The sequence below is a fragment of the Pungitius pungitius genome, chromosome 9 (genome assembly GCF_949316345.1).
Source record: "Pungitius pungitius chromosome 9, fPunPun2.1, whole genome shotgun sequence".
NCBI classification, from domain to species: Eukaryota; Metazoa; Chordata; class Actinopteri; order Perciformes; family Gasterosteidae; genus Pungitius; species Pungitius pungitius.
In genome coordinates this window covers 5710480-5723503 of record NC_084908.1, presented here as the reverse complement: position 1 = coordinate 5723503, position 13024 = coordinate 5710480, and the positions used below count along the sequence as shown (strand labels likewise).

The 13024-nt window shown below is 45.9% G+C and overlaps 1 protein-coding gene across 6 annotated transcripts in view; it reads right to left on the bottom strand.

The window, feature by feature from the left end:
- Nucleotides 1–569: 569 nt before the first annotated feature.
- Nucleotides 570–13024, bottom strand: part of apbb2b (amyloid beta (A4) precursor protein-binding, family B, member 2b) — a 29794-nt gene continuing 17339 nt past the window's right edge. For 4 of the 6 annotated variants that reach the window (XM_062564205.1, XM_037471733.2, XM_062564206.1 and 1 more), the window contains 10 exons: nt 12610–12695; nt 12258–12318; nt 10970–11116; nt 10701–10828; nt 8524–8638; nt 8128–8212; nt 7155–7238; nt 6916–7031; nt 5967–6146; nt 570–4123 (listed from right to left, as the gene is read on the bottom strand). In XM_062564205.1, the coding sequence (XP_062420189.1) occupies nt 3953–4123; nt 5967–6146; nt 6916–7031; nt 7155–7238; nt 8128–8212; nt 8524–8638; nt 10701–10828; nt 10970–11116; nt 12258–12318; nt 12610–12695 (1173 nt within the window). In that variant the 3' untranslated portion in view covers nt 570–3952. Of the gene's footprint in view, nt 4124–5966; nt 6147–6915; nt 7032–7154; nt 7239–8127; nt 8213–8523; nt 8639–9244; nt 9496–10700; nt 10829–10969; nt 11117–12257; nt 12319–12609; nt 12696–13024 lie in introns of those variants that run through there. The other 2 variants (XM_037471734.2, XM_037471739.2) reach the window with 2 other exon arrangements.

Genomic DNA, 13024 nt, shown 5'->3' with positions numbered 1-13024 from the left:
CCCTTAAAACATGAGTACTAATATATTAGATATCATTACGTTGGGTTACACTCTGTTCTGCGGGTGGCAAGACGCTCTATATCCACTGACACTGCGATAGTATTTTGAAATACTGGGGATAGGATTCTACAATATTCAGTCATGGGGAGGATCTATAGGAAACATCAACTTCAAGTTCAGCCCTCCTCCCAACCCCCAAAACGTTACTAAAGTCCCTTTTTAAGAATGACAATTTAAAGACGTCTTTGGAGGGTTGTGATAGGCATGTTTTATACATTAAACTAATAATTCCAAACCTGTATATAGTAGCAAGATAAAGCTGGTCGAATAATGACTAAAATAAGTAAAAGGGAAAGAAATCCTATCAGTCAGGGTTATGCATGTTTTTTCATCTTCAAATTTTTCACATTTCTTCCTGAAATAATGTGCGCTGTCATCTTCACAGATAATATTGAGTAAAATAATCTGAGGAGGATGAGAGAAAATCCCTCGGGGCGTGCAGCTGGTAGAAGTTCTATACCCAAACATGAGCTAATGCGCTGTGACACACAGACACACAAACGCGGTGCTCCGTTTTATTATGCTGTTTATTCTCACATTTGATTACATTGACAAAGTGTACAAACAGGTGAACAGCAAACAGAAGCTGACGCATCCATCTGTGAGAAAGGTGTGCGTTTGTTGTCGTTTAAGCAAGTGGGCTTGACGGAGACGCCGGATGTCCGCCATTGTTAATCACCTTCCACCTCTTCCTCTTGACTTCTACTAACCGGTAAAGAGCCACAGTGGACTCCCGGCTCTCAGTACACTTTACAAGGTGAAGATATATTCCTGTATCCGCCTTTTTTCTTGCGATAAGGAGCTCGTTGTAGCGTTGTGAGTAAAACGGGAACTGAGACAATGACACAGCGTCAAGACGTTTGTTGCCCCAACTAATAAAATCAGTATATACCTTTATAAAATACAATAAATAAAATAAAAAATATTTCTGTTCAGTACATACAGTCGTTCTTCCAACCATCCAAGGGGTCATGCAAGGCTTTTCACGACTTTCCATTTTCTCGAGATCAAAAGAATGCATAGATAATTGCTCAGTTAAATTCAGCATAAAACGGAATTGACAACTGTGAAACTTTCCAATCATCTCTCATAGTTTCATTATTCACTCTGGCATTTTTTCTTATCTACAATGAAACATTATATCGCTATTTTACACTTTGGCCATTTGGTGAGTAATCAAAAAGAAGGCATTTCATTACAAGAAAATAATGAGACATTTATAAATGAAAACATAGCTTATAATGATGATTAATGCCAAAAATAGATTTGAAGTTTTGTACACAAACATTTGGGTTATCTGGCTCACATTTCATCATCCTCGGCTGAATGTCCATTACGCTCCTGGTTATCTTCACTACAGGTTAACGGGTTCAAAGCTCGGCATGTTGCTTCCTCTGGAAACTGCTGCTACACTGTCAAGCTCTACTTCATCACAATCACTTTTAAGTTTTCATTGCAAAGTACAAATATGTATTATGTATGTATATAGATTTTGCAAACCTCCGTGATTTTAGTGGCAAAAATGTGAAAACTGTCGCGAGCAGATTTCATCAACTCGCTGGCTAGGTATCGAGCTAATTAAGCTAACGCTAAATCTGCCACGTCATGCTAAACGCGTTTTGTGCTGATGCGAGGGTTTCGGGACAGAGGTTGGCGCACGTGTACAGACTGTAAAACCCTCGGAGACAAATGTGTATTTCCGATTTTGGCCGACGGTTAATGCTGGGGTGATGATGAAAGAGCTTTTATTGCACTGGAGGTGTTGAAGGACAGAATTAGGGTCACAGGTATGTTGACGACATTGATGGTCATTTTGGCGACCCTTTAACCAATGTTGAATCTCCGAGAAAAAAAACATATTTAGCATTCCGACGTCAAAGCGGTTTAGGGCAATACCAGCGCACGGCCGATTCACCACCGTTAGCGTCCTTTCACCGACTCTGGTTAAGGAGATTTTAACTTTCACAATTAAAACCGTATTTGGCGCGAAAGGTAAGGAGCTAACCTTTACTTTAACACCGTGAATCCCCTGAAAACATTTCACGATGATCATTTCCATCAATACTTTTACTACAACATTAGCTAAAAACAAACAATTTAGTGTTATTTCCTTTGAACCAAGCCCTGTAGGGCTGCTTAGTCAGCACAACGTTACTCGTGAAAGAGGTTCAGGCTTCTAGCTGAACCAACCACTCGTTTGGTTCTCGTTGCTGGGTGTAAACTTCCTCAAATCCAGCAGGCAGCACAACAAAGATGATACAAATATGCTTTCCTTTTTTTTTCCTATGTAAACTCTAAACCCATAAATATAGCTAGCCAGCTACAGTAAACTATTAGTCCGACATGCTAACAACTGCAGTTTACATTAATCAGAACACTTTGAAAATGTTATTATTAGATTTGCAAAATTGATATAAGAAAAAGAAAAGACCTTCCTACAGCCCTTCCACCATGAGGAGCAATCCTAAAGCCTGGCAGACAGGTTGGTAAAGTCCCTAAACGCGTTGGATTGAAGGGTGTTAGCTAACGATCGGTTGTACTAGCTAGGCATTAGTCTTCTGCCTTACATTCAAAGAGAACATACCTCTATGATTTTAGTTATATTAGACTTAGATAGCTAGTACCACGCATCCACACTTGTCAGATATGCAATGACGAAGAGCTAGTTCAATTGATATTTGTGAGAGGAAACGGAGGCAGTGGCACTGATGAAAGCAGCGGTACAGTAAGAAGAAGGCAATGAGGACCACAAATGAGAAGGTGCATACGAGTGAAGAGTCCCGTGGACACACAAAGATGGCCGCCTGGGAGAGTCTCGTTGGTTTGAGTCAACACTTCTCTTCTTTTTTTGGCTGCCCTCTTGAAAATCAGACAAATCTGGAGCCTTTCTCCTGTCTTCATAAGTGTACATGAAGTGGTGATTTAAAAAAAAAAAAAATCAGTCCATCCCTGTGACTCCTTCTCTGTTATGGCTATCCTCTATCGTTTTCCCAAATGGCTAACGAAAGAAAAAAACAAAAAAAACAACGGTAAACAGGAAGTGCATGCAGGATGTTTCGGGTGAACGGTCACCGCTCGTTTAGACCCTCCACGCCGACCCTTGCACAGCTTACAAGAAACAAGAGAAATACAAAAAAAAACACCTTGGCTTCGGATTTCAAATCCTCCTGTAAGCAGCAGCAGCGTATCTACATGGTCTAGAATGGTTCACTTTGATACAGAACGATCATGCAGGATCGGGTTAGTGTGTGTAGACTGACGACCTAATCTTTTTAGTCGGAAGCAGCTTCCTTCTTTTACTCATTACGAATGCGTCCTTCCATGTCCCTACTGGTTATAGTCCACATGGGCCATAAGACAGAGGGGCAGAGGGGGAAACAGCTACTAAAGACAATACAACCAGGTGAGTGACATGGGGAGGGGGGGGTGGGTGTGGCCAGGTGTGCGAGGTCATGCTGGCGGCACAGACACTTCTACAATAAGAGCACAATGAGGGGAGTGAGGAGCTCGCTCATGTCCACTCCCTCTTGCTTTTCTCCATCTTCACCTCCCTCCTCTGCACTGAGGGGGGTGAGAGTCACTTCTATGTACACGTCCACCACATCGCGTGTTTCTCCGTGGTTGGTCCTTCTCGATGTGGATTACAGTCTTTTCATTCATTCATCTCATATTTCACCGAAGAAATTTGAATTTTGCCCCAGAGCCGATAAACTCTTGAGGCAAAATTCCAACTGTAGTTCAGAGAAAGCAAAGAACTTTGCAAAGGCGTTTCCACAAAATCAACCCCGTGGTTCGGTGTGTTTCCATTGTTACTGGGGTCTGGCGGTGGCAATGGGTTCGGGCGGTGGGGCGACTTGTTACCATGGCAACTCTGGGTTTTGGCAGGCGGGTGTTACTGCGGCAGCTCTGTGACGGGTCTCTTCTGTTTGAGGGTGTCGATGAGGGACAGGACGCCTCTCTTCACGCTGGTCGATACCCGACGCGACACTGAGTCACCTGGGGGCAACGAGCCGCAGGCCTTCTGGGAGGGGGGTCGAGCCACCAAACACTTCTGATACCGCAGCTGAAAGAAGGAGAGAGAGACGTGTTACCAGTGATGGAGTGTTACAGCTGTGAACCACTGCGGAGGTGTCCGTGGGAGAGACTGGTGCAGGCTGCTAGCTGGGATCAATGGTAATGACTGGCGATCCCTGTCAACGTCAATCCGTGTTGGTGTGTGTGCGCATGTGATCAATAGCAGTCGACTAATCTTGTGACTCCCCCACAGCGGAGGGCATGGGGAGATGAGTTATTTCTACGGATAGGTTGCATTACAGCAGAAACATAACCACATTCTGGATTGTGATTATGGACATGATCATGCTGGAAAAAAAAGAATGAGAAGGTATTATGAGTTCATTATGATAAATCAAAGTACTAATGTCCACACTAAAACCTCTCCTGTAAAGCAGCAAGCATAATCCATATCTATAGTGGAAAACCTGCAAGGACATCCTGAACTCTACTCTATTTGAGCTGCTTTTCCACCAGCAGAGCTCGACACCCCATTACAGCCTGAAGAGGACAGATGGATCCAAAAGTGACACAGCCATCCGCCAGGACTGAAAGACACAACTCTGTACCACCCAAATGTAACCTTGTTCCATACAACCTCATTGTGAAAAGGAAGAGCCTTTTCCCCGAATTGACTGACAAGTGGGCTAGTTCCTTCCTTGTTTGGGACAGGGCACAGAATATATGTGTAACAGCCTAAATGTGTACATTAATGTCTGCACTTGATTATTTAATTGTTCACATCCACATGACAACAGTGTTGACGTTATGACAGGAACGTATGTGAATTATCATCATAACTGTGTAGGATACAGCATGTTCAACCTCCAGCCAGTTGGTTTCGCTGTATTAAAGCAAGGGGAAAGTCTGGAGTGAAGTCACCTGCAGAGAGGTTTGACTAATTGGTTTATTCTCTTTATTTTTGTCCATTAGAAGTGTTTGTTTTTTCTCTGTTTTCCTGAAGACCACCGAAGGATAATAAAACGAAATAGTTAATCGCATCCCAGAGCGCTGCACCTCATCCCAACTCAAACCTCAGCCCACCTGTGGCGGCGTGGGCTGCAAGGGCGCTACGTCACACTCCTACACAAAGCCATGCTCTCTTTTCCCTCATAAGAGTACTATTTATTCCCAACATTACCTTTTAAATTATAAATGAGATAATTGATTAGTTTGTTCATAATTTGCTCGTTTGTGTTGGTTTATACAGGAGCAATACAAATGCAAAAGATTCTTTTTTTTGCAAAAGATCTTTTTTTGAATATGTAAAAAGTAGCAGTTAGTAATAAAAAAACGTATCACGAGTCCCCCACCAATAAAGCATGAACTTGTTAGTCAGAATAGCTGCTGGACAAAGTGCACTCCTTATGTGGAGAGGTGCAGCATGTTGCCAAGGGCCGTAGGCACTGGAGAGCTCTCTTTGCAGCCCCTTTACCCAGAGGGGATGAAGAGGGTTAAGTAAGGAGTTTACATTAATATCTAATCGGACATGATCACTCATGTAAATGCAAAACCATGGCTGAATGCTTACTTCGTTGACTTGGGTTTAATTCCTGTTAATTCTGCAGCTCGTGTGTGTGTGTGTGTGCGTGTGTGTGTGCGCGCGCTGTCATGGAGATGGAATAAGAACTGTGTTACACAAAATCTTTTTTCAAAGCCGTTCATACTTTGTATTGTGTTCCAATACGTCACCAGATTAAGTTTCATCCTCCCCCCAATCATAATCATACACATAATTCACGCCCATGCCCTTTAATATATGCATGTGATCAATATGTGTAGCATTCACTTTTGTTACGGTTACACACACTCTTTGCATTTCATGCACCTGCTCAGTGTTTTCAGTGACTCACCATGCAAGCCGCCTGCACAGCCTCCGACACATTCCCGGCATTGGGCTCGCACCAGAAGACGTGACAGTCGAAGCGATGGCCGCCAGCGTCCATGACGAAGGCGAAGGTGTGCACGTTCCGCCCGACGCCCATGAAAGACAAGAATCTAACGCGACACTCGACCAGCACGTCTTCTTCGTCCTGGTGATTAATCAGAGAGTCATAGAAATGTAGATTGGGATTTCACTGGAGAGACTAACCCCAACCCATACACACGTTACACATGTTCATACGGGAGAGTCGCCCAGTACATCTGTAGCCTTCTGATAAACCGGAGCGTATGGATCGTATGTGGCTTGATGTTACAGCTAAATGATTTGAATTTCAAAAGGGCATTTTATGTCATCTGTACGGTCGAACGCCTTTAAGACTTTAAATTTGTCCCATTGTTCTGGGTGGCTGAGTCCTATATTCGGACCATTTAAGAAGCCCAGAGAGGCGCGCTTTGCACCATTTACAGTCCTTTAAAGCATTAGAATCAATAGTAATGTGATACAATTTAAAACGTGGTGACTGTTGAAGGAAATAGATGAGACTCAAACGTATACGTATAAATATTATTTTAGTCTTTAGTAAGAAAAGGCAGGTTCTCTAACCCTATCCATAAAGATAATTAAAAACCTTTAGAAAATGGTGTTTCATTTAGAGTCAAACAGACCATGAAGCAGGGTATGCTTCAGGGCGGGGGCTACCATTGTGAGTGACTGTAAATAAGATCCCTTCTGTCCTCTGTTTTCCAAAAACCAAGAAGGCTGGTAAGAGCCATATGTTGAACTTGAGGCTCCAAGACGTCAGTCCACCAATCGATGGGTGATGTCACGTCAACTACGTCCTGTACATCTTTAAGGTCTGTCTTGTGTAAGGGGTTGGATTTCTCCTTTTTAATCTGCCCAGCTTTGTTCAGTCTCACCTCGTCTTTGCTGATGGTGACCGTAGCGTCGGCCACGTTGAGGGCCACAGGGGTCCAGTCCTCTCTGTTGGAGGAGCCAATCAGACTGTCTATAGCTCCGTTAAGGATATCCATGCCTGGAGCAGAGCATGTTTCAAAAAAACAAAAATCAGAACATTAAAATCATACCTAAAGTCAGACGGCATCACATCTCATCACAGCAGCAGGTGTGTGTGTGTGTGTGTGTGTGTCGGACTAACCTATTGGTCTAGCCACGGGCAGCATCCCAAGGTAGAGCACCTGAAATTTCTGAACCAGCTCCGTCTTTGGTGTGGGGAACTCTGCTGGGAGGAGCACGTGTTGAAATACATGCCAACAACCCACAATGCACCTCTACAGAGGGTGTCCACCTGCCGCCTGCACTGGAAACACCTTCATACTGACCACCTTCTGCAGGGCTACACATCTAGATGTCTCGAACCAGCGGGGAGGGCTTTAACGAGGTCCTTCTGGTCCTTGTGCTGTTTGGTTTAGTCTAACTCTAATACTATAGTACGTTGTCTGACATTTTGTCATGAAGAAGGGAACGTCGAGGAAGAACATATTACATTTCGGAGGGGATTACGTGGCTTTGCTTTCATTGCTGAGAGAAAACGGGGCAGAGGTGAGCGCCCTCAGGGCGCCGTCTGTTTTCTGCTCATAAGAAAACCCTGATTGTCCCTGCTGCCTGTAACGGCGTGTTCTCCCGCTGCACCTCCTGTCTGTCGGTTCATTCCGAGTTCACTTGGAGCGTAGACGCTGCAGTAGTGAGCGTATAGAAATGACTCAGCCGATCACTCTTCTCCCCGACAGATTGGCGGCGAGCCGGCTGAGAGAACCAAGCAGCGTCTCCTGTCTGACTGCTAAACCTTCTCTGCGTGTCTGAGGTGATTGAACAGCGCCACATGCTGGGGCGCCGGAAACCCCTGGCCACTAACCACGGTTAACGGTGCTGTGAATATGTAAATGTGGAGGGAGCCAATGCCGGGAGAGGAAAGAAACGCCTTTCACACATTTGTCAGGCTCGAAGGCCATTAGTGGAGGGCATGGTGGTTCACATGTGACCAACGCTCGCTCGGCGCAGCCTGCGTGAGTCCTTTACGACGTGAGATATAAAACAAGCCCTTTCCCCTCACACGCTCCCAAGCGCTGTCACGGTGTGTGAGAAACACAGCGTGGGTAAACAAAGCGTACCTTGTAAAGGGAGATCTATCCCGGCCTGCATCCTGTCCTGCAGAGAGCCCGCCATCGCTTTGGCATTCTTTCGCTCTGTCATTATCTGGAGGGGAGACAAGCAGACGCGGTTACAGAAGGGTGAGGACACGGCTCAGGAGGACCACGGATCATGTCCTTTAGTCATTTAAAAAAAAAGATTTTAAGGGACAAACTTGTTCATAAACAGACACGCTCCAATTCAGTAAAAATGGAATTACAATAATTGTTATTGCATGATTTATACGATTATTTCTTAATAGTATTAAACCATTCATTTAATTAAAAAATAGTATAGAAATAACATTATTAATATTGTTACTAATATTAATAGAAAAAAGTATAATAAATAATGATGATAAATATTAGTTTTCCAACCCGGGAGCAGATCTCGTGCAGGCTGGTGGCGATGGCTTTGGCCGGAGTGTCACAGCGGAACACATGACATTTCAGGATCCTGGTGTTTTTGTCCCGTGCCACATATGCAAAGTCCCTGAGATAGAGAGGACAGCACCGGGTCAGCGAAGACACACAGACGGAGAGTAAGAACTACTAGTCTGGTGTGTGTGTCCATTTGTTGGGACAGACAGCTCTTGCAGACGGATGACAGATGAGCTGACCTTTATCGGTCTGATGAATACAGGACACACACGCAAACACACGCTCGATGGACCCTTGAGATCAATAAAGCACCGTGATGTAAGAGAGTCGAATGAGTGACAGCGGGGGGAGAACGCACACGCACACACACACACAGTGATTTGCGTTCTTCAGAGGCACATTAAATCCATCTCAATAACTTCAATGTGCCGTGCAATAGGAAACACAGGCCTGAAGGGTAAAAAGATTTCTGAGCAGACCCCCTCAAGGGGAACCTGGCTGAAAAGAGTCCTGTTAGTGTGTGTGTGTGTGTGTGTGTGTGTGTACCTAAAAAAAAAAAAAAAAGCTTGTAGACAGACGAGTAGAGAGGAGGTCACCTTTCACTTCCCACACCTGCATGCACAACGCAGTGGGAGACGAGAACAGCGAGACACGGAGGAAATGAAACAATAAGTGGTGACGGAGAGGATGGAGGGGTAAGGAGGAGGAATGTGTTTACCTCTCTCTGTGTCCAAGGAAGCGAGGGAGGAAATAAAGCCAGTTAGTGGAAATAAGAGAGGGGGGAAAAAAAGTATCTCACACAAGTTGCATACTTCTTTGTTCGGCCCAGAAACTATTTCCCAAGAAATCAAGCGTTGAAGAGCGATGCAGAAAAGCAGCAGTGCATTTTTAGGCATACTTGATATTCGCCCTAAGGATAAAAAATATATTTTTTTAAAACAATAAAACACGAAGAAGAGAACCCCGACAAAGAGAGAAAAAAAAAAGTCAAGAGAGGGGGGGGGGGGGGGGGGGGGGTCTGATTTCCACTATGTCTTATCGTCATGCCGACGCCCCTGAAAATGTCACGGTTGCCGTGAGAATCTTTAATCTCTACGGCGATAATGAGTTTCGTGGCACATGGGTAGAGAGGGATACGGTTACTATGCCGACATCACCACTTTCAAAGTGTGTGTGTGGAAATGAAGAGACTCCTCACAACAAATGTAAAAAAAGAAGCCGTTAACAAGTATAAACATTTGTCTGCATGCTGCAGAAAAGCATAGAACCCTGCAGCTCTTCAAACATCCACTACAGACTTTGTGACCTCTCTTTGTAATCGCCCAGCTATAAATCTCCGACCTGCTACTTCATAAGAAAAGCTGAACAAAAGCAGTCGTGATTTTTTAAAAAAACCTGTCAGATTAAAAAGGCAAAGATACTCACAGTGTTAATCGCGTGCACAGGAGGACCACAACCTCGACTGATGTGATACCGCGGGCCGGCACTCCTCAACCTGCTCCACGCCCAGAGAGCACTAACCATACCTTCCCCCTCTCTCCCTCTCTCTCTCTCTCTCTCTCCCCTGCCAACTCCCCCCCTTTCCCCTCCCTCTCCTCCTCCTCCCTCTGCTGCATCTGAGGTATTCCCAGCACTCCCACTCTCATCCTATATGTACGGTGGAAATGTCCCTTTTATCTGATCTTGTAAATATACTGTAACACACAACGCTGCACGTGTGTGTGTGTGTGTGTGTGTGAGCGACAGAATTCTGCAGTTATGCCCGAGCTTTAAGCATCGCCTCTTTCCCTGCGCGTGTGTGTGTGTGTGTGCACGTGCCAGATCCAATTATACAGCAGCGACTGACTGCTCCTGTCCACCTGGTTCCTCGTGATAACCAACATTTGAATTGGTGAGGGTTGCAAACAGGAAGTCAGGGGGAGGAGGGGGTTGCCCCCCCCTCATCGTCCCCTTTGTCCTGATGAATCTTTTCTTCATCATCCATCACCTACCCAGTCACCCTGACCTTTTTATTTCTACTGAGCGATGTGCGATCATTGAGGTGCTTGAATACTACACACAGGACTTCTGGATAAACCGTACACGCTAATGATCCATCATGGGGGCAAGCAATAGGGGGGGGTGGGGTCAGTAAAAGGGAAGAAAAAAAAAGGGTGGTTGCCACGGAGACTGACCTGCCGTTGTCCCGGCCGACACCCCACACACGGATGCTTGCGATTGGCTGAGAGTGAAGAAGGCCACGGTCCATGGGGTCGACGAGGTTCAACATGTTGTTCTCCAGCACCAGGTACATGTCCTTCCCCTGGAGACAGAGACACACCAGTTCATTCCTGCAGCTCAATGCATAAAAGAGTAACCATTTACAAAGTGCTTTTGATCTCTCTTCCCCCCTCCCTTCTTCACCTAAAATACACATGTAACACACTGCATGGCTGCCTCTCACCTCTCCCCAGATGCCGACGGTGTCTCGAATGTCATTCTTGGAGTAGGACAGCTGCCGGATGCAGTTATTCACGGCGACGCTGCTCTTTCCGGGGGCCAAGTCGTCCTCGGCCATCTCCACCCATCCCAGCGAGCGCACAGCGAAACACTGAGGACACAGCGAGCCGCCGCGTTACCCCGGTTCATCCACACGGCCGCTCTGCAGGCTGCAAGCTAACACGCCACAAAGCATGTCCACGGGCAGGCAGACGCGTTTAGAGGAGTGGGACGCATCCATCTGTCCTCGTTCATTTGATCTCAGTGGTCAGTTCACAGAGTTCTACGGAGGTCATAGGTCACTGGCAAACGGTCAGTATAACACAGCAGGGATGCGTCTCACACTTACACACGCAATATTAAAAGGGACATCAGAAGACCCACAATGCCTCTGTCTCAGGGGCCCGCGTCCAGGGTTGATTCTTTTTACTGAAGGTAAGGAGTTTCACTCTGAACGACATTACTGCTGATTGAACAATGTCTCCCGTAGTCAAATAGCGTGACTCACGATAGAGAGGAAATTGTTGAGTGAGGCCTTTGATTGTGCTACCGATCAGGCTGTTGGTCTGTGTTTGGGCCTGGTATTCATCACAAGGTTACTGTTGCTAAGGACAGGAATTTCTCCCAGACAAACAGTGTCAGAAGGGAACAGGAAGTAGACAGAGTCACGCTGGCTGTGGTCTTTAAAGTCTAATCCCAGGCGCTTCCCACACTCACACAGACTCACACGCACACATACACCTATTTGAGTCTTAGATTGTGACAGACTGCATTGACTGTGCTGGATTTGGTTGAACTTTTTTTATTCTCGGGCCGCTACGGAGTCTGAGGCTCTCGTTTGCAGAGGGGATCGAAGGCAGCGCAGAGCTGTGGTTCTTGGCCTCGACCACTTGGGGGCAGCACAGTTTAATGTCTCAGCTTCACTCAGCAGAGAGCGCAGCCTTGATGACACAAACTGCAGCAGTAAACAAACGGGCCCGGCCGGTACATAAACAGACACAACATTATCCCACAGGGTGCAGTGTGCGAATGTTGATTGTGCTCCGCGGTACTTAAGGACCGATTACATGAGCGAAGTAGACCGCAGGAGATCACAACATTCAACACGAAGAAGGCAGCTCCTTCTAAAAAGGAGTTTGAAATTGTTTTTTTAGACATTTCGGAAAAAGGAACAGTGTCCAAACCAAACAGGAAAATGAGGACTTGTTCCGTCTTCTATCTAAAATACCTGCGTGATTCGTGCAGGCTCTTACTTTTGTCTCTGGGTCTCTGTTAGCGCTGCTGGACCGCTCTTCTTCCACTGCTGGACGGTTCCTGCATAGAATTAAATAGTTATGAGATGTGCTGCCTGTTTTTGTCTTCCAGGGAGAATTTTAAGAGCAGATCTGCCAGCACCAAGTAGAACTGCTTTTCCATTTTGCTGCAATAAAAGGACCAGTGTTCCTGCCTGGATGGCATTAACAGTGAATATGACACATTTCCTCAAGAAGAACTGTGACTAACATCCTGCTTCGCCTGACGTTGTTAAGAGAACAGCAACTGTACAAGAGACTTTCATTTTTTGATCTGCTTGTGTGTGTGTGTGTGTGTGTGCAGACGTTTCACCTTAGCTTGAGCGATGCGTAGCGAAGCGTCGCGCCCTCAAACTCCTTCAGACTGGGGTCGGGGTTCACTGTGGCCGCTTGCAGGTCCTGGCGTGTGCAGGTGACACGATCAGCATCAAACACAACCTCCCCCCCTCCTTAAATCCCCTGTCACACATGTAACCTGTAATGCGCTTAAGGCCGGTCCCACATGATGCAACAGCTGCACACAGATGAGGGTCGAGTTTCAACATTTCAATGGGCTTTGGATGGAACTAGAGCTGCACCTGCATGTATGATTCCAAGGTTACATGGAAAAGGAGGGCGGGGGGGGGGGGCTAGAGTGGACACAAAGCTGGCATTCAATGTTCTGACCCCACGGCAGCATGTATCATCCAGCATGCATTGTGGCGTGGGCGCGGAAAACAGCGTCGTGT